The following is a 23650-nucleotide window of genomic DNA, read 5'->3' as shown; positions in this document are numbered from 1 at the left end:
AATGTGTTTATTTATGTGTTTTTAAGTCTTCTTTAACTACAAAGGAGTTTTATGATATCATGATAAGAAAACACTTCTCTTTTTTTGGACTACAGACACAGTCTTTGTTAAGGGATTTAAAATTCACAGTTATGGTCCGGGAGGCAGACACTCTCTCTACTTTTAAGAGTAGGCTTCAAACTTTTCTTAATGATAACTCTTATAGTTAGGGCTGGCTCAGGCTTGGGCCAGCTCTTAGTTGCTGCTATAGACTTAGACTGCTGGGGGAACTGAGACACTGGATCCTACCTTTCCCCTCTCTCTACTCTGTCTGCCTGTCACTTACTTTAACTCTTCCTGTCCCTTTAAAGTTACTAACCATAGACCTTTCTGGAGTCCCTGAGCTCGTAGGTTCCTCTGGATCTCTGCTGTAGACGGCCTGCTGCTGTGGACGTGCCAGACTCCAGCTACTACAACTACTACTATCTGCCTCACCACTACCATCTCTCTCTCTCTCTTCATCTCCCTCTATCCCTCTTTCTAACCTCAACTCTGTTGAGTCTGTCTAACATGAGGTTGTGCTCAAGGTTTCTGCCTGTTAAAGGAAGTTTGTCCTTGCTTCTGTAACTTGTTAAATGTTGTAAAGTGCTCTGCTCATGGTGGATTAAGATAAGATCAGCCTGAGTCCTGTCTGTAAAATGGGACTAGATCTTAACCTTGTCTTGATGTTGGGTCTTTGTTAATAATAACACATAGTACAGTCTAGTCCTGCTCTGTTTGTAAAGTGTTAAGACATTAAGAAACCAGAATAATTTCAGCCTTCTCCTTAAAGCCACAGTGGCAGAGTTGTGTCTTTGAACAGTACACCTGACATGTTAAAATCAAGTTAAAACTTCACCACTTTTTTACTGATCACATTTTCACACACACACACACACACACACACACACACACACACACACACACACACACACACACACACACACACACACACACACACACACACACACACACACACACACACCACACACATCATTTCAGAGAACATAAAATACAAGTGTTGGAGAATTTGCTGATTGTAGCTTACAGGTAAATGCTGGATTCGTTCCCTCCAATGTCAGGGGACTGAAGCTTCTGCACCAGGATGATTATTATTCCAATGAAGAGCACAAAGTTGATCTGAGGAACAAAAAACACAGATAAAAGACATCTGAACAGGTTTGTAGAGAATTAAACTCCAGATAGTTTAGAGATGGATGGGCAACCACAGAGGGGGAACATTAGTCATACCATAATGGAGGCTACAACTGGTCCTTTAATCACCCACCAGAGGGCAGTGTTCTCATTTGTATCCCAGCATCTGGAGGAGGAGGACAGTGCATTTCAATAATCATTCACCATGCTGTCCTTTACTCTCTCTCTGCACTGTGCATTACATAGCATCCAACAGTTACTCAATCAGGTGGTCATTTGCAGATTAAGAGAGTGGGTAAGAGGCCCAGAGGGGACTAGAAGAATTAAAATGAAAGCAGGCTAACTAAAAAGAACAAATGGTAATACAGGCTTTAAAAGATTAATGTAAAATTCTAGGTTGCTGCATTTCTTCCACTTCCCAAGGTTACATCTGAAGATAAAAGAGATGCTATACCCGGTGTCATGGAAGTGGAGCCTGAGAACTGCCCAGACGGTGACACAGATGGTGGGAGTCCCTGTATTGACAACAGTAACAATCAATACACTGAGAAAAACCGACATTAAAATTATAATGCTATGACACAGGTTTGGGTTCTTTACATTGTTCCATACACTGTAAAAACAAATCCCCACTTCTGCAGTCACAGTACCCAATACTTATATATAAACAGTAGATATACAAGAGCTAGTGAAGCTGGTGTCGTAACCAACAGAGTAAGGACATACATCGGAAAGGTGTGGTTGTCATCACCTGGCAAATAAATAAATGCAACTCTAGAAGCTATCTTTTTATTGACATAATCCCTAAAACATTAACATTTAAATTTGACTTTTAAAAAAAGATTTTTAAAGCTGAATAATCAAAATCAAGACAGGGTGGGACCTTTAGTATCAACTTTGTCAACAACAATAGCAGAAGGGCCAAGATTATCTCATGCTCTCAGACTTGTTTTCAAAGGGTACAATTCCCAGATGTAGAGCTCCTGCTACTGCCAGGACTCCATTATATTCTATTTTTTATGAATAGTGAAAATATCAAGCACACTCGGCAATTTAAAACCACCACATGGTCACTATAAAAGGAGGCAGAGGTGACATGAGACAATGTTTGTAATCCTGCAGAAGTAAGTAAGGTGAGAAGCAATTTGAAGTTGAGGTTGTTGGGGCCCAAAGTGCAAAAAATGCTGCTTCAGTCAGGACCACTTTCAAAGGAATCAATTATTTGTTCTTGGTGCTCACTACCCTTCCATGTGCCTAAATGGAAGGGAAAAGACTGAATTTCAGTGAGCACACCTCCCCCCTCTCTCATGTGCATAGAAAGAGGCAAGGCAGGGAGAGCATCAGCAGCACAGACCCCCAGGGGTGCAGAACAGAGTGGGTGTCACTGGCAACACAGATGACGCTAGTAAAACCAGACACAGCATAAAAACTAAAGCAGTTTAATAGAACACCCATTTTTGCTGTTTGCCAATTGGATGTGTTGATGTAGCTGAGCTGTTATGGGCTGGAGTTAAGAGACCTGGCCTGTCTGAACTAACGCTATGCTCAATTCATGGACACAGGCCCTAAAAGAGTGGAGTTAAAGATACAAACAGAAATTGCTGCTTCACAGCATTCAAAACAATCACTCAGGAGTGGATACTCACCCCATCCTACAATGGTGTACCAGTAGAAGTAGCGTCTCTCAGGGAAGAAAGTCTCCACCAGCAGGGTGAAGAGATACAGACCTTCGATGAAGAGCCAGAAATAGTTGGACATGACGCAGTAATGGAAGAAAACCATTACGGCTTTACATGCCACCTGCAGAGGGCAGAGCACAGGATAATTCTTTTAATGAGGAATATCATGTCTGGAGAGTTGATGCTGGACACACTCAGCTCAACTTTATTTATATAGCACCTTTCAAACATACAAGCATGCAGCCTTTATAATGCTATATATAGAGACAGAAAACAACAGAAATGAGTAAAATAATAAAAGAGAATTATAAAAAATACTTAAAAATAACATTAAATCAATACAGTAAAATTAAAAAAATAAGTAACATTAGAAAGCAAAATTAAAACTCAGTTAAAGTTAAAAAGATCAGACAAATGTCTGAAATATATAGATAAATAAATACGATAAATAAATATTGTTAAAACAATGATTATTATACTAGGATGTAGAAGGCAATGCCAAGTCTGCAAAATTATCATTTTCAGATATTGTCATCAGTTAATTGTCAGACCTAAAAAAATGTTAGCAGTACATGCTTCGTACTAGAGTGTTTTTTTTTTTTTTTTATCCAAAGAAAAAGTATTTTGTTTCAGCTACAAGATGTGAACCTATGTTTGATTTCAAGCCTCTTTTTCAAAGCTCAAGACAATATCTGTCAGAGAGACAAACATCTTCATTCCTGTAAAACCAAGAAAACAGAGATCCTTGTCACTGTTATAACAGGGTTGCAGCAAAGCGCTACAATGTCCCTAAAAACGTTGTCATTTAGCAGCTACTGTCTGTGTGTACTTAACATGTTTTCACAGCCAGCAGCAGAGGCCCGTATATACGTGTCAGTTGTCAAATAACATCATGTTAATTAGGGAGTCCATATTTGGAGAGGGGTCAAACAATTACAGAGCAGATCTAATTTCTTGTACCACAATGCCACGATGCTGACCTGTGATCGCCATAGCAACAAGAGTAAAGCAGCGGTTTTGACAAAAAGGCCAAAGTACCCATTGATATGTTAATAGCCTCTAGTAGAAGATTTCCAGTGGTCTTGCTGAAGCCATTAGCGTACCTAATTAGGTTTATTTATCATGGCTGCTTAACAAGAGTGAGCAATGTGTTGTTAGCAGACAAAGGCTAAGAGCTTGTTCTGCATTTGTAATCAGGGAGTATTAGTCATCTAATAGCGTGTTTGCTTTGTGTACGATTTGCATGCGATTGAAGTTCTTTCAAAGGTAAATATCAAACAGGAAAGACTTGAGGAGAAGTGTTTGAAGCCCTCTGTCTACAAACCTCTCTTTATATCTCAAACAGAGGAAGAACATATGCTTCCCTTTACAAAAACAAGTGGCTGCACTTCCGTCAAATCCTTTCATAAACCTCTCTGCAACCGATTAGCCAATAATCCTGAAAACATCTTGCGACTGCCAATGTAAACTCTGATTTTAAAATCTGACTGCCATTATTTTGTCAGGGAAAAAGGATAATTTCTAACAATAAAAGCCTTATTTTCCAATTTTCTGCTTCCAATCTAAACTGATGAAATAATTAGCCTTGTGAACTGAAAGAAGGGCATTCATTTTTCATTCGGTTGTACCCAAACAATACAAACAGAAAAACATAGCGTGTAAAAGTACACGAAGAAGACGTTGTGATGGTAAATGACTTTAGGTGTAGTTCTGGACTCTCGACTCAAATTTGAAAGTCATGTCAAAAAGATTACTAAGACAGTAAAAAGGAATCTAAACCTTTAAATTAATTAGACACCATAAACGCATCAAAGCAGCACAGCTTTACATGCATTCAATGATTAAACCTGTTGCATCTCTGTATAACCAAGCCATACTGATAATGGATAAAAACCCAGGAGATGGCGTCACTGCCACAAACTGAAGCAGTATAATCTGCTCAGTTTTGATCATTCTATCAAGGTATATTGCCTGAAACTATTTTTTAATTTTTTGCAAAAATTAGCATCAGACAATTTATGCAAATCAGTCATCAGGAAAAATAGCGTAAGGAACACCAGGGACACAACTTAAGATTTAACTTTAATCTAGCATTTAATTTGGAGTAATTTATTTCTAGCCCTGGACTGCATTATTATTTTTATTATTTTAAGTATTATTTTAATCATTATTATTTCAGTTATTTGTTTTAACATTTATTTAGCTTATTTAATTATTCATTTATCTATTTATTCATTGTATTCTTCTGATCTTCTTGTTAATGCTACCTTATTTTTTAACTTTTCTTTCCACTATTACTTATTTTATTGATTTAATTTTATTTTTTAGTATTTTATTTATAACCATGCCTTTTATAATTTTACCATTGCTGTTGTTTTCGGTCTCTCTGTTATTCTGTGAAGCACTTTGGGCTGCATGTTTTAATGAATGAAAGGTGCTCTATAAATGAAGTTGAGTTGAGTATAGTGATTGTAAAATCGCACACCGTAAGACCTCCCTGGGGCGGTCAGATTTGACCATAAAAGTCTCTCAAACGTGGAACACACCACCAACGGACATAAATTATACACAAGATTTAAAACTTTAACAAAAGCGATAAAGTGTTGCTAAAGCAAAATCAGAGATGTGACGATTTTAAGTTTTCTGTAATGATCTATAACAGTATGTTGTAATTCTATGTGACCTTGATGGAAATATTTATCCTGTGGTCTTCTTTTATTTTTGACCACAACTGTTACTGTATGCATGTTATTCTATGTAACCTCGATATCTTTCTATCTTCTTTTAACAAAATAAAAGCCTGACTAAGGACAGGAGTTGGAAACTATCAATAGCTATAATCTCTATATGTCAAGCATCAGTTACTACAGCTACAGTTGTACTATGCATTGTCCCTATCAAATAAACTATACAAAATAAAAGCAAAGGCTCACTGTTTTCATTCCTCTTGATTGAGAACATTTGAAACAGTAATACATCTGCCGCAGAGAGTATTTGTCTAAGGGCTGGAAGTGGTTACTCACTGTGTGTACGAAGCAGTGGTCGCTGTCCTCCTGAGCATACAGCACGCCGTCCTTGATGAAGACTGAGATGGCTCTCAGGATGAAGGACACAAACAGGTTCATGTGAATGAAGTTCCTGGTGCAGTGGAGCTTCCTGCAGAGAGAAAGAAAATATGACATACACACATCCCAAATTGGATTCACTTTTAAATTGAAGTGAGTTTATCAATGACACTTTTGGAGGGTTTTCTTTGAGTGTTCATCCAACAGTCCAAAACAAAGAGTTTTCAATTTTTCAGGATCTACAAATACTAAAAAAAAACTTCTCTAGAATATTTTTTAGCTTCTTTTAAATTTTACCTAAAAAAAAATCTCTTTCTGTCAGTCACCAGATATAACTACTTTGAAAGGACTTCAAAGGCCCATGACTACAAAAAAGTTTACTCAGAGGATAAATAAGTTCATTTGTTCCTTATCTTGATCCTTAATTGTTTAGATGGAGGCACCCAAACCTTTACAGAGAAACTAAACACAAACTAATTTTTTAGATTTCCTTAACTTGCAAAAGACGGGAAAATTGTCCTTGCTATAGTCCTTGTCTCAGCAGTTCCAGGTTCGGCTCTCAACCTCGACCATTTGCTGCATGTCTTAACCCACTCTCTGCTCCCCACATTTCCTGTCTCTCAGCTGTCCTATCAATAAAAAGGCAAAAATGCCCCAAAATATAACTTAACTATAAAACAAAATGTCTTAAACTTGGAGAAAACAAAAAGAAAGTTGCGTGAGCAGTGAAAACTACTGCTTGGAAAGGTTAAAAGATGCAAAAACAAAGTACTCAAAACGTAACAAAGTCAAACTGAATCAATTGAATTTATTTTTCCCCCACATTTCTCTACCGCTATCAATGATGATCTCATAAATCAAGATTAACATGATATAATACACATTTATATTTCAGCATAGACCTCCAGAAGAAATCAGAAAACAGAACATGATGATATGGCAAACCTAAACTAACAAAACTAATGATTCCAAGGGTTGTTCAAAGCTCCCGACTAATTGTCCTTTAAAAGTTAATTTTCAACATTACTGGAGGATGTTAGCCAAGCTGACATCCATCTTGGACAATCCTTCTCACCCCCTGCATGAAATGGTGGGGTCCCTGAAAAGCTCCTTCCGCAGCAGACTGGGACACCCACCCTGTGAGAAGGAGTGCTACCGCAGATGATTCATCCCATCTGCAATCATCCTATTTAACACCAGCACTAAATTCTAAGTAATTCATAAGTAGCTGTGCAGATACTCTACACATCTCTTATCATTGCTGGGCAATAACTGTAACAATTTTTTTTCATTCTTTCGCTATGTTCACTGAATCATTCACTTCACATAATTATGGTACATATTGTGTGTGTTTCACAACATGTTGCAATTTTCCCTGTGCAATAACTTAACAATGCACAATAGAAAGTGTCCATAGCTTACAGTGCCCATATATTTATTTTATTTTCTATTATTCTTATTTTTTACCTTTAATTATTCAATTTCAACATTGTAGGTATAGTGTCATACTGTCATGTCTCTTGAATAACACAAGCTGTTTAATCAAAGAGTGATAACTGAATGATTTGATCGGAAGTTCACTCCATTTAATATCACAATTAGAGAATCAGTCTCCAAGGCAGGAGTGTGAGTATTAATGATCTGTCTCTGGTTTCTCTCAGCTAAGGTGATAAAGAGAGGTGTGACTGTGCATGAATGTGTGTGTGTGTGTGTGTGTGTGTGTGTGTGTGTGTGTGTGTGTGTGTGTGTGTGTGTGTGTGTGTGTGTGTATGTGTGTGTGTGTGTGTGTGTGTGTGTGTGTGTGTGTGTGCATGAATGTGTGTGTGTGATAGATAGAGGTTAGGGTAGAAAAAGACAGAGCTGGAGTTGTGAAGTCTTCTAAGCTAAGATACTGAGGAACTCAAGCCCTCGTCTGGACATTGTGACATTATTGAGGTCAATCAGATTTCAGACTCTACTTTTGGGAAATGGTTTAGGGTCAGAACCTTACTCATTCAGCATCAGTCTCAGTGATGTCCTGCTCTGTCTATTGTTCTTGAGGAAAATCCCTCTATCTACATCTCCAAGAACAATCCCACTGAAGTCAGTGACAGAGCAGTCCTTCCAACATTTCTTCTTCATTAGAATTCAAACACAAAACAAAATAAACAGCCTGATTTACCTGAATCTGCAGAGGATGACCATAGCTGTGGTAAGAGACACTAGCGATGTGCTGTAGCCCACCGTGTACAGAGCCTTGACTGAAGAGTAGTAAGTGTCCTAATGTTGGAGACAGAGGGTTAATCATTCATTTATGCACCAAACATATATGAGAATAACGAAGCAATAAAGAGGTCTTACAGGTTTAGTGTTGTTGTCGTAGAAGAAGCAGACATCAACATAGTGAGGGACAGGTTCAGACCAGCCATACTCAGTGCAGTTACGGCTGACTCTCCCCATTTCTGAAACACATTTTCATTCCAGCTCTGACTTGGACTGACTTGAATGAGTATAAATGAGATCAACTAAAACAAGTGACACATCTGATGTTCTCCTCACCATCGTCAGGACCCATGAAATCATGGAAGAGCTCCGGACAGTTGACCCACACCACTTCTCCAATGTTGGCTGCCTGCCAACAGGTCAGGTTGTCCCACATCCACGGACACACTGAGAGAAGGGGAACAGACGAGAGATGCAGAGACACAATAAGGTCAGTGAAGGCCTTTATCAGCATTTCTTCTGATGGTGCGTTGATGAAGTTATAGAGTCAGTAATTGAATTGCGTTGAACTTAATTACACTCAAGTTAGAGTAATTGAATTGAAGGTAATAAGGGTTTCATTTCTAGTGAGATATTGAGCTATCATTGACACCCACATGAATTCAGGTATTATTAACGTTGAGGCATTCTAATTTGGATGTTTGCAATAAGACAATTTTTTGATCCACTAGGTAAACTCTATGCAGAAAGATTGTGAACAGCACTTCAGTAGAATTACCACTTTCTGAGTCAAATGCATTCCCTCAGAGTTTTTTTTTTATTGCACATTGTTCAATTATCCTCATCTTCTGGTCACTTACTTTGTCTGGCTTCTGTGGCAAACAGGAAGAGTGGTGTTGTTTTTCGTTTTTTGATTAAGACGACATGAGAGCAGCTGGAGTGACATAAAACACTGGTTTAATATTTCAGTGTTTTAACATCCTATTCATTTATACCATTTTGGTGAGCTTAAATTCCCCAACCTAATTTTAACATCATATTTTACCTTCAATGTTTCTTCATTAAGATATCATGACAGCGTTACCTCAGTTAGTCAGCAACTTATTTTTTTATTTCTTATTTTTTATTATTTTAATGTCATGTTTTCAGCATTTCATATAGATTGTGGGTGGATTTGGGGGCAGGGATGGGGTTGGGATTTAGTCTTTTTTTTGTATTCCTAATTTATTCTATTTTATTACTACCATTATCATTTTTATGCACAGCACTTTGTGTTACAATATTATTGTATAGTGCAACCCAATAAATGTGAAAAAATTCAAAAATGTAAGTCAAGTAGGAAGAGAGCAGAAACTGAAAATTGAAGCCTCATAACAACCTGTGTCTTAAGTCTCCTCTACTTCTACAGACCAGTCAATGTAACAGAACTTTAAAAGTTGAAACATCTCAAAGCTAAATCATTTTCTCTGCAGATGTGAGCATCCATACATGTCCCAACCAAACAGGATCAAATAAACTGCAACTAAGCCAACACAACACCAATGAAGATGTTTGTTAAACTGAAAAATTAAGCTTTCATATGATGAGGGATTTTATGGTAGGACTGCTGAGTTAGATCCGGTCTGATTAAGTATGGTTTGGCATGGTCCCGGATGTTGTGCCCTGGACAGTTAGTTGGTGGGGAGGTGTTGTGTTCAAGCCCACTGTAGACTGACAAAAAAGTTGTCATTAAATACGTTGGTTGAAGGTTATCTATGTTAATATTTAATAATGTCAGGTTACAGGAAATATTTTGTATTTTGTCTTGTGCAATCTCCCTCTCTCTTTACATCCATCTCTGTGCGCCTCTCTCTGCTAAAAGAAGTAGGATGGTATGGATCAGTTATTTTGGTACCCTGCCCTGCATACCGCTCAGTGGAAACGCAGCATATGTTGCAATTAGCTATGATGGTACATGTTTCCACCCATATGGTATCACAAACAAGTTATCTACCCTGTTCCATTTTCTGTTTTTCTTTCTTTTGTTCTGATTTCATTTTTCTTCATTTATCTCTCTCAGTCATCTGGCTTGTGCTCACAACAAACCTCACAACCTGTATTCTTCAGTGCTGCTTTGATTCCTCTCTTTCATGCTGTCTGTCTGCTTCTAGTTCTTCTGTTTCCATCTCTCCTGGTTTACTACATTGTTTATGCTCAGATGTGTTTTGTCGTTCTGCAGCAGCAAGTTTGATTCTGTGTCTGTGCTGACTTGCATACATTATAAGAAAGTGTGAGTGGGCATCTTTGTGTGCATGTGTTCCTGGACATATCTGTGTGTTTGCAGACCTTTCTCTAATCTGTTTTGGTTCTGTCTGGTGAGCCGGACACAAAGCCAATTACCTTTTAAAGGGCAAATCAGAGCCAAATGAGCCGCACAGAGCTGCAGAGGTAACCGCCTTAATAAAGGACTCTGTCTGCATCGCTGGATATCTCACACAAGATCCCCCAGTGTATTTAGTTTTCACTGGGTTGCACAGTATAGTATATAAACACATGCAGGTATTTTCTTCTTATTAAACCTGATCTTATCAGATAATTGAGGGAAATGTTTTCTGTGTTTGGATTGAATTAACTTCAGCTGTAGGGGAATGCTGATCAGAGCTATGTTTCTCTATATAACCACCTGCCAAAAGAACATTCAGTCATCATTTTGAGGAAACCTAAATCCTTGATCTTAAAGAATAAAAAACACTATTTTTGCAGTGCGCTGTTAATTTGCCTCGTCTAACACCTACCCTGCAGTGTGAATGACTTACATGTAAAATGAACATAAAGCAATAATCAATTATGTCCCTGATGGTCTTGTTTGCTTTTGGAAGTCATCTGGAAGCAACAGTATTCATTTTAGTCTGTTCTGTAGGCTGCCAGCTGTTCTCTCACTCTCTACCTATCATTTTTAAGATTAGTGTATTAATTGTTTTGTAAATGAATAAGAAATATACAAAGCTCCTAAAGACAAAGACATCATTTCTTGTACCACACAATACATTTTTTTTCAATTAAAATAAATAATAATTTAACAATTCAATCAATGAGACTTACTCTCTGTCCATCAATAAATCATTTATAACAACACTTGTTGGTTATAAAAGCATCCTGTTGTGTTGGGGCACAGTCCAATTATGGGGAAGAAAATCTCTATGACCTGTCACTAATTTGGAACAAACTCTCTCATTAAGTTTTTGGGAAACGTTAATCTACAAATAAGTACTTCTATAATAGTGAATGTTAATCAAACCATTTTTAAAACATATTCTGGGGCATGTTTGCATTTAATGGATAGGACAGCTGAGGAGAGATAGGAAATGCGGGGAGCAGAGAGTGGAGGAAGACATGCAGCAGATCGCCAAGGTCAGGAGTCGAACCTGCAACCACTGCAACAATGACTAGAGCCTCTGTATATGGAGCAATAAGACGGCGAGGCCATCTGCGCCCCATCAGACCATTTTTTTACGTCATGCTACCGTGGTTCAGTTTAACCCATTCATACTGTAAATAAAGCAGCAGACAGCAAATCTTTATAACACAATTTTACACAGCATACAGACTAATCTGAGGACAGTATACCTAGATTAGAAATGTTAGAACAAATATATTGTGAAAGTTGCTTTCAGAAATGGATCTTGATAAAAAAAAAAATATATATATATATATTTCCCCGTTCTCATTTTTATTCTTCTCGTTTTGCTAAACATTACTCAAGCCCCATGCCAGATTTCTGCAAAACCAGCATTTTTATTTCCTCACCAGTGATTTGCTGTCAGTAGAAACACAGAATGGTTCCTTATAAAGGGACAGGAGGAAACAGGAATCCGTTAAAGGGTCAAAGTGGGGCAACATGTGCTACTATGATTTCTAAAAACGGCCATCTCGATAACATAAAAAACTGTCCATGTCACTGAAGGGAATGAAATGGACGCAGAGAGCTTCCATTGTAACTCTAGTTGCAGGTGTGAAGTTATAGATATATATATATATATATATATATATATATATATATATATATATATATATATATATATAAATATATATATATATATATATATATATATATATATAGTATATATATATATATATATATATATATATATATATATATAATATGCACCTGTGCTCAAACCTTCATCAGCTGCTTAAAAAAATGAAAAGTACGAAATCTTGGGAGAGCACATTCAGTTTTCTTAGTCAAACACTTCGGGCAAGACTTTGCAAGATCTATGGATTTAAACTAGTTGCTTTTCCTCCTCCTCTAAGCTATAAACTTGTTATCTGGCTCTTAAAATCGTTTGTGTGTTCATGTTTTTTCCAAGGAGTCCGTGGCAGAGCTATGAGTCACAGTGCAGTCTGGGAGATGCAGTCTGTTGGGCAGCTTTGGAGCAGTGGGAGACCTGCAGCAGTTGCTAATGAGAACCGCCGTCCATAGCCAAGAAAATAATTGCTTCCAGGAGTCACATACCAAGCTTCCTGTTTTTTTGTTGTTGTTTTTTTTGGGATAAAGAGGACGTAAGGGAAATTGTGAAAGCAGCTTAGTCACAGGCAGACAGCTGTATATCACTGGATGGTTACCAGTGTGTGTAATGTGTAGAGAGTGGCCGTCTGGGGTGATGAATTGGTGTTATGAACAAGATAGAAAACAGCAGTCATCTCTCATCCTCATGTGTCCCTCTGTGACCTTTTCACTGGATAAACTGAAAAATGCTACATCGCTGTGTAAACAAGCAACTCTGTTATTTATTTCTTCCTGGAAAGCAGGATTTTAAGGAGATGCATGACTTTCATCTGCAGTTTACTGAGCAAGACGTAAACAACACAATCCCAGCAGAGGCATTACAAAACAGTCGCTTTATGACAAGTAATGCACAAACAAAGACAGGGAACAACACACACACACACACACACACACACACACACAAACGCGGACTCATGCTAACTTACCTAACTCCAGGTCATCACCGGGGTTGTGTAGCATGATCCTCTCCATGCATTTCTCATGTTCACGCTTGATGATGCAGTGCTCGGACTCTGAAGCCACCTGGAGGAAATAAACACAAACACATTATCACATTAACAAACTATGAGCTACACCAGACTATTCAAAGGAGAGTTGAAGAGATGAGTTAGGGTCTCTCTACAACTCATCTTTTATTCCGTGAACTTTCTAAACCCCGGAGGAGTCAAAACAGGAGTTACAAGCCTGCATTAATTGCACTGATTGGAGTGTTTTTGAAGCTGCATCAGAAAACCTCAATGAACTCACTGACACTGTGACTTCATACATCAGCTTCTGTGAGGACATGTGTGTGCAGACCAGGACCTTCTGCACATACAACAACAGCACTGTGTCTACTGTGGACTCTTTCAGGTTCCTGGGGTCCACTATCTCCCGGGACCTGAGGTGGACCTCCCACATGGGCAAAATCAGAAAAAAGGCCCAGCAGAGGATGTACTTCCTGCGTCAGCTCAGGAAGTTCAACCTGCCCCAGGAGCTGCTGATCATGTTCTACACCTCCATCATTCAGTCTGTTCTGTGCACCTCCATCACTGTCTGCAACGGACGATAAGGACTGCAGAAAAAATTATCGGTGTCGACCTGTCCCCCATCCAGGACTTGTACTGGTCCCGGTCGCGGGCCAGGAAACGGGCAGGTAGCATCACCGCTGACCCCTCACACCCTGGACACAAATTCTTCAAACTCCTCCCCTCCGGCAGGCGCTACAGATCACTGTGCGCCAAAACAACCCGCCATAAGAACAGTTTCTTCCCCCAGGCTGTCACTCTGATGAACACTAAACCATAACAGTGTCATACCTGTTGGATCAATACTCTCTGTAAATACACATGTAAATATACAATGCAACAATTTATTTTGATTATTTAAATACTATTTTTTTAATGTAAAAACTGCCTCTGCTACTCACCACTGCACTTTATCATATTATTTTAGCCTGTATATATTACATATCACCCCCTGGTGACTGGCTGCAGTACAGGTCATAAAGCCTGCCTCTCTATTATATCAGATGGAACATGGGTCAAACTAAAAAATTCAAATACAAGTCAAATATATTTTTCTGTTTTCAGTCATAGAGGTCAGTTGTTATCTTGCTGATTTATGTGCTAGTCTTTATTTTACTTATTGGATGTTAGAGTGGGTGTGATGTCATGGCTGACAGCTCTGTTGCCTTCTGCAGCTGGTAAGCAGAGTAGAGGAGGAAACTGAATGAACACTAACACAAGAGTCATTGAGCTTTCCAAAGCCATGATTGTCCACTTCAAAACAACACAAGAGTGTGTTCTGATATGGACTGTACCAACCTGAGGGGTCTTTACTGCTTTATAGGTAAGTTAAATGTGTGAAGGGAGTATGACGTCAATCCTGTGGCTCCATCAGCTGGATCACTTCTGTGCATGCCTTGGCTTCAAAAAACTTCACCAGCGCAATATGTTAGCACCCATCGAGGCCATGTGTGGCTTCACTTTTTTACAATGAGTGGAGATGGAGATGTGTCCTCCATTATAGTATACAGTCAAAGGTCATAAAAGAGAGTTTATAATGCTCCACATGCCATTTCATTGCAACAATAACCAACCAAGAGGCAAAATACTGCAGATTTACAAGGTGCTGTCTGGTTTAAAAATGCAGTCTGGTAGGGAGTAGAGTCACTGCATGGTCTCTACTCTCACAGGGGCCAATTTCTGTTATACCCCCTTTGCTCTCTTGCAGCCCCCTCCTTCTCTCTCCCTGTGAAATGATAGGTGTAATATGTCCCAGCTCTCTGAGCCATGGCTGACTCATCACTCTATCTCCCTGCCCTCCAATATGAATTCACTTCAGGCCTCACTGCCTCGATAAGATAGGGCATCAAACGACTGGAAGACGTCTTCAGATTCACTTCCTTTCTTTATCGCTCTGCACGCCGGCAGAATATTAAAACTCTGAATAATGCGAAACAGCTTTCGAGGTAACAAGTTCTGGTCAGCATTTTCCAACTAACAATGATTGCTGAACAGAAACAAAAGATACTAAAGAACTAATTTTTTCATGTTTTAAGAAGTGTTTGATATTAAAAACTGGCACTGTTTGAAAGAAAGACCTCTCTGTACCCAAAGGCAGCATCCATGTTGCTAAGCAGCAGGTAACCAGCCAGTAGCCAATACATGTTGTCGACGAGGCCTCCCAGAAATGAGAAATAATTGGATGCAGATGACTAATATCTGTTTGGCATGAGTGCAGACAGGCTTTTTAGATGACAGTATCACATGGGTATCATATTTACTGACTTCTATAGAATCCTTGACAGCAGCTTTACATGCACCTAAGATGGATTAGTACCTCATTTTCACTTTACTATGATTACGACTGGTATTTACGCCTGTGTTTCTATGCTTATCCGATGCCACAGACACATGCATTTACACCTCCACCTACCTCACACAAACTCACATGCTCTCATCGCTGAAAGGACAGGAGCTTTTGTGAAGAAGTGTGTGTATGATCGTTTTCACATCTCCTGCTGTGCTCAGTCACACACCTCCCACAGCGAGGAGTCATAAAATGAATTCAGGTAGCTAACAGACCGACACATGCGCAAACACACAAACCTTACACTGAAACTCCTCTGGAGCCGGTAACAGCAGGTCTTTGTATGTTCAAAACTACATACAGTACTTATGGTAGGAGTCTATTAACACACCAGTAAATGAAGCCACAAGCCCACACTGATTAGGGATTAGTTGTGACTAAATACTTACAGCCAGCAACTGACAGTCAAAACTGCGAAGTAGCTAACAAAGCTGACATATGACCTGTAATAATATATGACCTATGATGTTAGAGTAAAAGAGGTTAAATGCAGTCTGATTAAAACTGGGAAGACCTCAATTACTTCATACACAAACAACATGAAGTTCTAAAAATGTCCAAAATGCTATGCTAACAACACAACCTGTTAACTATCTAGTCGAGTCTTTATGTTAGCATTAGCAGATATTTCTATTAACTACCAACTGCACACTAACTATGACACTACTTTTTTAAAGGGTTGGTTCTACCTAAGCTAAAACTAAGACTTACACTTGTTATGTTGCAGCTTGTGATGTAGGAGAACTACAGTTACATATCCTGTTTGATGGCTTAAGCTAACAATATCAAAATAATAAAATAATCTTTGTTTATGTAGCACCTTTCAAAACAGGGTTACAAAGTGCTTTAAAACTAAGAAAGAAACTAAAAGACAAAAGAGAAATGTACAGAAGAAAATGACTAAAAGTTTAAAAAACTGCAGAGAGGTAGTTCCACAATGTAACAGAGATATAAAGGAAGATAAAAAGTTTATGAGCACCAACAGATAAAAAGAAATAAAGTATTGTTGGAAGAATAAAAACAACAAAAGATAAATGATTGAAACAATCAAAAGATCATAAACATAAGATATTAGCCAGTGATACTGCCTGGAAATAATAAAAACATCTTGATTAAAATACTCTTAGGTGACATCTCCTGTAAAAACACATCAATAAAAATGTTTGTTTTTTAAAGAGATTTAGAACAGGATATCAAAGTTGCCAATCTGATCTCCTAGGTTGTCCCAGAGGATGTGGAAAAGCAAAGGTCACCTTTGGTCCTCAGCCTCGACTGTGGGATGGGGAGCGGAGCCTTGGCTGAGGACCTCAGGGTACGACCAGGCAGGTATAGGGTGAGGAGATCAGATATGTACTTTGGTGCAGGTCAAGCTTGTTCAGCTTGACGATGTCGTTGTTGTGATGTTGTGATAAACTTATCTCAGGTTTTCTTGTTGCTGTAATAGATGACTGTTCACTTATTGAAGATAATTTATGTCTGATATGTTGTGTCTTTAATGAAACTTTTAAAGTATTCTAATATGTTATAGCTATCTCTAATATTCTTCTCTTTTTGTTATTCTTTTCAGTCTGGTTGTTCCTTCATAAAGCACTTTAGGGTGCATGTTTGTCTGAAAGATACCATTTAAATACAGTTAAGTTGAGTAACTTAAGAACCATGCATACGCTGGTTAAACAAGTATGCCTAATTGGTTGATTGGTGCAACCCAGACCCGTTTAACTGAGCACCACTGGGGGTTTAAACATCACTAATCTAAAACAGGCACAATGACAACATTGTGGGGACAGATCAATAAAGTGTGCCTCTGATTCCCTTTTCCCAATCACCCCACTCCTTCTTTCTCCTCTCCTCACCCTTGGACAGATGTCTGTCCAGATAAGCCTTCCATTTTGAAGCTGCAGAGCCACATTTCCTTCCCCAAGGCTATTTTCGAGGGCTGGATAACTCACTAGCTCCCACTGTGCCGCACAGCACAGATAATAAAACTCTCATTTGACGTCGCAGACCACTGGTCCACTGTACAAACCCATTTGATAAACAATAAGTGCATCACGACAGACGTATCTGCCACATCAGTTTCAGGCAGGCATAGAGGCTGGAGGAACACTTCATACATGTAAGGGCGCCATGTCAATGAAAAGGTTACTATTGATGCTTTAGTCTCCTTGGTAACCATTATGAAATTAGTAATATTTATTTTTTTACTAGCAATTATAAAAAGAAAGAGCCATTATCATAAAAACATGGATAAAGGATAAAACCCATGGCGTCAGAGTCACATAATGGCACTTTATTTCACATAAACCAAAAACAATTTATGTTTCTGTGCTGCACCAAGGAAGCTGCTGCTGGGCTGCACCGATGTGCAGAATATAATTCCTCCCACACATCTTGCACAACTCGTCCATTCTGCTTTTTATATCAATGAGAGCACTAATAATAAAAGTGAGTCACAGCAGATGGATGGGCAGCTCTCTGGTCAGTCTGGCCATATGTTATGGTTCTAACGGGCATTCAGTTGCCCTAACGCAGAGCTGAATCAGGACCTGTAACGCTGATGCAGCATGTGGTGACTTCGACCCTTCAGCAGACATCAGTTATAGACCCTCTAGAGACATATGTATAAGAATAAACCAGAACTGGAGCTGAATACAGGAGGTTCACAATGAAAACGTGCACACACTCTATCCCCATACAGTACACATTCCTATATGCTCTTTAAAAAACCTGACACACACCTACACATGTGAACAGATGCATGCAGAAAAAACTACTCACCAAGGGCAACAGAAAGATTGCAGTCAGCAGGTAGCCTCTCATTGTCTCTGGTGAGGAGTGGGGATCCAAGGGCTCCACGATATGTGTGTGTGTGTTCACAGGGATGCACTGAAATTGCTCCCCTCAGTGTCAGCACACTTCAGCATGAAGGGCTCTGAAATACAACACACGAGGGAAAAAAACTCTGTAAGGAAGGAGACAACAAGAACATAACAGAGGAGCATCATCACTGTGTTAGGCCTCTGCTGCAGTCCATTCACTCGCTCTATCAGCTGTCAGATACTTTCTGTGATGGTACATGCTATTACATGGTCCACATTTATTTCATAAGCCATGGGAACTTTAGCATTAGCTTAAATGCTGATTATAAATAGAGAGGTGCCAAGTTTTTTGTAAATTTTGTATTCTAATTTTATCTACTAATCTTTAAAGAAGAAGCTCAGTATTGGATGTCATGTGAAAAGTGACCCCTTGTGAAAATACAGCTGATAGCTGTTACCAAAATCCAACATAAAATCATATCATGTATGGTTTTTAACACGTCACGTAAAAACATGTGTTGTTATTTAGACGTAAATAGTTTGATGAAATAACTGTCTGGTAAATCTAAATTTTTATTACATTTTTACACTTTTCTTAAAAGTGCTCAGCAAATCCCCTTTCGATAAGAAGCCCCATATTTTGATTGGCTGTGACTTTATTTCCCTCCATTTCTGTTTGTGTTGCCTTCAAGCGAATTCATTCCCAGCACCTGTGCAGTGTGGAGAAACGTATAACCCCAACCAGATGACACAGTAATGCCATAAAGTGTGGACTATGACACAAGGAAATAAACGATGGAACATAAATGAAAGAATACATTTTTCTAAAATTATTTACATCATCATTTCACACAGCTCTACCAAGATATCATGGAGATCCTGCTGGTTGATGTTTTTAAGCTTTGTGATTTCTCTAGTCAGTTTGACATGTTGGCAGCTCAAAAATACCTTCATCCTAATGAGCCTCAGCTTCTGTTGCCATGGAAAAAAAAGCTAGACAAAGATGTGAATCATTACAGTTACAAATTCAAAAGGCTTTGTCTTTGGTCTTGTAAAAATAAATAAATAAAATGGCACCACAGTTGCTGAGTTCATCCGATTTGGCCCTGAATCTTAAATTCTCCATGATTCAAAGTGCAGAAAGGAAATGATGACATTTCTTAACTTTATTGTCTTCTTTTCCCAGAAGCCTTGAGCAGCATTTCAAGCTCTGTGATTGGATGTCTCTTCAAAATCCTACCTAGAATATATTGTGTACAACAGCCTTTGCTGGTACTTCAGAAAAATAAAATTATATTTTCTGTCACAGTTGTTAATATTTTGTCTGGATGATCCATTCTAGAGACTCTGTTATTGAATCAATGTGCATTTAAAATAGATAAATAAAGGGATGCTAATTTCTCAACCCAGGAAACTCATTGTGATCGCAGCCTTGTGAAACTTAAATATACCTTAAATCTTACTTTGTGTGACGGTAACAGTATGAAACTTTTTATCTCTTTCTTTCTTTCTTTCTTTTTTTATTTTTTTTAAACTAGAAAATCATTGAGAGCAAGCCCTCATTTACAATGACGACGAGTATATAAAAGAAACATTAAAATGCATGACAAGCAAATAAAAGATATAACCCTAAAAGAATGATGATCAATTAAAAACAGACAACAATTAAAAGTAATGTTACAACCATTGAAAAAATAATGTTACACAAAGTCAGTGAAAACAGGTACAATCAGAGGTAAAACATTTTAAAACTAATGATTTAAAATGATTAAAAGAAACCAGTGCATTTATTTTTAAAGTGCTTTGCTGGGAGTTCCATGCAGATGGTGCAAATATGCAAAAGGCAGATTTTCCCAGCTCAGAATTAACTCTGGGAACCTGGAGAGTGAGCCAACCAGTTGATCTGGTATGTTTTGCTCCAGAAGACCAAACTAGCATCGAAGATAAATATGACGGTAGCATTCCAATAAGTGCTTTATAAATAAACAAGTAAAAATGCAAATCACGTCTTTCTGCCAGAGAAGACCATCCCACCTTTTGGTAAAGTATGCAATGATGAGTGCTGTAACTATCACCAGTAATAAAACATAGGGCAGAGTGAAATACAGCATCAAGTGGCTTTAATGTAGAGGCTGAAGCATGCCTGTACAATATGTCACCATAATCTAGGACTGATAAAAAAGTTGCCTCTATCAGGGTTTTCCAGCAGTGGAGAGGAAAACAGGACTTGTTCCTGTAAAAAAAGTCAATCTTTTGTCGAAGTCTACTTGACAAATTTAAAATATGACTTTTAAAAGTTACTTTCTCGTCGATCCTGAAGATTTAGAACCTGAAAACAGCTCTGGTTCATGGTTTTTCATTATACTGAAGCAGGTAAAACATGTTACCTGTAGTCCTAATACATTTGTGTGTGTCATACCCTAACTCTGAACCTACTTGCAACCATTAACCAGCACACACCTCCTTAGTAGGTGCCACTTTATAATTTGTCCCAACAAAAACTTAAATATAAACCCCGCCCCATTCAAATCTCAGAGGAAACATTTGCTCCTCTACACTGATGTTATGTACGAGTACAGAGATAAGTCACCACTGCACCTATAAAAGAAACTAGAAACAAAGGCATGAATTTATGAAGGACTGCTTGATTAGTAGAGGATAAAAAAATTTGGACGGATCACATAAACATCTTTGAGGACAACAAAATTCATGTGCCTCATGCTCAGATTTTTAAACAACCCCCCCACACTCCCCTCCCTTTTTGTCTTACTCATCCACACAGCTTCCTGAAAACACAATGATTCACTGCAAACACGAAGCACACTGGCCTGCCTGCACCAGCAGAGACCCTTAACACACTCACACTCACACACACACACAGACACACACACACACACACACACACACACACACACACACACACACACACACAAACCCAATCACAGCAAAGACATGTACACACATCTTCTGCCTAAGCTAATTCATGCAGACGCACACACGCACATGCACACACGTATACACACACACACACACACACACACACACACACACACACACACACGCACACACGCGCGCGCGCACGCGCACGCACGCACGCACACAGACAAATTCCACTCTGTGTCCCTTCCCTGTAGTACCGAATCCAATTACCTCCAAAGCATCTCTCTCTTGGATGCTTTATCAAGTAACAGGACAGACCGTGCTCGGAGGAAAAACCCTGAGATAAAGAGGAGGGATAGCATGTGTCAAGAAGAGCTGAACCAAACTGCCCTGATACAAATCAACCTTAAAAAAGAAACACAATCAGACTCAAGAAAGACAGAAAGAAACACCACCACCATTTGGAAGACACTGAATCAATTAGCCCGGTTATTCTCTGCCTCTTTAACCCAAAATGTCACAGCCGCCATGTTCCTTGAATTAAGTTATAAAATCTTTACAAGTGCACTGTATTTGGAGCAAATCCATGGCTTTGTTGTGAGGGAAGCACTTTAGCAGGAGGCAACAGAAGGGCTAAACATCTAACTATCCCGAGGGCAAGAAAGTAGCGGGGTGTTTGCTTTACTCAGCACTGGAAACATGGAAGCATCTTTGAAATCTTTGAAGCTTTAATAGGATTTTATGGAAGGGGGGTGGAATGGTGTTCAGCAAAGTATGTATGGAAATGTGGGAAATGAACCTCTAAACATGCAGGAAAGCACTGACTGTGCTGTTCCTTTTCCTTTTCTATTTGAGCCAGGAAGACAGGGAACCACATCGATTATAATTAGCAACATGCATCACAAGGCTGTCAATCACCTGCAAGCATGTAAGAGTGTGTGCACATGCATGAGCTGTGTTTGCATACGGATGCAACAGAAAGGGGAAAACAGGGGGAAAACGCCATGCACCCTCCTTATTAATGATTTATCTCCATTTTAAAGGAATTTTAGATATCTGTTTCAACATATCAGCTTCCTCCTCATGTGGGCTGAACTCCTCTGAGCATTGTGGTGCATTCATTATTCAATTTCAGCTTTAAACGATCCCAGCGAGACATGCAGAGCGCTTTAATTTTAACCCAAATGCAAGACTGTTAATGCCTGGAAAAGCGGGGCTGCATGGTCTGTCAGTATGCAGTAACATAACCATATAAAACCATGCTGTGCTGCTTTGATATATGCTCCTGTGCCATACACACACAGGTCATAGAGACTTTATAACAGGAGTAACAGTAAATATTTTCTTCTTATTGCATTCCAGCTGAATATCAGAGAAGTTGTGTGAATGTAGGAGGCAGGAGAAAAACGAAATACAGCCTTCACAACAACAAATCAGACACAAGTCATTTTCACCTGCTTCTGCTGAATCAATAGGGTTGTTTTGATCAGCCTCTTCCCCCTTACATTCCCGCATTCGTTCATGGTTTAAACCATCAATACATGTGGGTGACCTTCGCTTTGCACATGGAAAACATCAGCAAGAAAAGCGTCCAAACACCGCTAATTTACTGAACACTCTCAGCTGGAATTCAGCTCAATCGAGCCTGCTGTCATTCAGGAGAAATCACGTTTTTTTCAATCTAACATTGATCCGACGGTGTTCAGTAGGAGCCCTTTTAACTGATGAACCGCAGAGATGTGTGGGTAAGCGCGCAGCACTCGGCGTGGAAAACAAGTCAAAGGAACTTACCGATGCGTAATTTTCAGAGGAGAGAATATCTACACATAAAGCCATAGGTAGACACGGATCCCCACTGAATCTGGCAGTGAAATTACTTCGAGGAATATCTTAATTTACACCTGCAATTGTTCAAAGATGTTACTGAAAACGACAGGTGCCGTTAGTGCTGTTGTTGCTGCTGCAGGACGCACTCACCGCGTTGGCTGCTGCTGCTGCGGCACCACGACGAGGAGGTGGAGGAGGAGGAGGAGGAGGAGGAGGAGTGGACCAGTTCCTTCGGGATTCACACCTCGTCAGACATAAAAGCAACAAAGTGAGAAAACAGTTTAGTCCACAAATGAAGCTCGAGTGGAGGAGTCTAAAAAAAAAATCAGAATCAGGATGTTAAGTTGAGAGGGAAAATCATCAGACGTGTTTCCGAGTCGCATGCGTGGGAATTTGTTGCAGAAAGGAAACACTTCAGAAAACACGCTGACATTTGCGCCTGCGCACACGAGAGGCTTCAGGAGGCACTCAGTCCGGTCCCCCGCTGAGTGTAATTTGTGAGGCACTGAGTCGGCTTCGTCATGTGTGTGACTCACCTTTAGTGAGAAGTCAAACATCCGAATTCCCGACTGTGCTCCTCAGAAGACGTTTTAGTCCAAAAAG

General features: G+C 39.2%; 1 protein-coding gene across 1 annotated transcript in view; it reads right to left on the bottom strand.

The window, feature by feature from the left end:
• The window catches only part of LOC117826191 (pituitary adenylate cyclase-activating polypeptide type I receptor-like), a 33954-nt gene extending 10509 nt beyond the window's left edge, over nt 1-23445 (bottom strand). The window contains 11 exon segments of the mRNA XM_034702078.1: nt 1067-1158; nt 1270-1339; nt 1628-1688; nt 2820-2973; nt 5876-6008; nt 8079-8176; nt 8258-8358; nt 8456-8566; nt 13094-13190; nt 18300-18453; nt 23198-23445. Of these exon segments, the coding sequence (XP_034557969.1) occupies nt 1067-1158; nt 1270-1339; nt 1628-1688; nt 2820-2973; nt 5876-6008; nt 8079-8176; nt 8258-8358; nt 8456-8566; nt 13094-13190; nt 18300-18341 (959 nt within the window). The 5' untranslated portion in view covers nt 18342-18453; nt 23198-23445.
• Nucleotides 23446-23650: the final 205 nt, after the last annotated feature.

The sequence above is a fragment of the Notolabrus celidotus genome, chromosome 15 (genome assembly GCF_009762535.1).
Source record: "Notolabrus celidotus isolate fNotCel1 chromosome 15, fNotCel1.pri, whole genome shotgun sequence".
In the NCBI taxonomy this organism is placed as follows: domain Eukaryota; kingdom Metazoa; phylum Chordata; class Actinopteri; order Labriformes; family Labridae; genus Notolabrus; species Notolabrus celidotus.
Note: the sequence above shows the minus strand (reverse complement) of the source record. Positions and strands in the feature narration are given on the sequence as shown.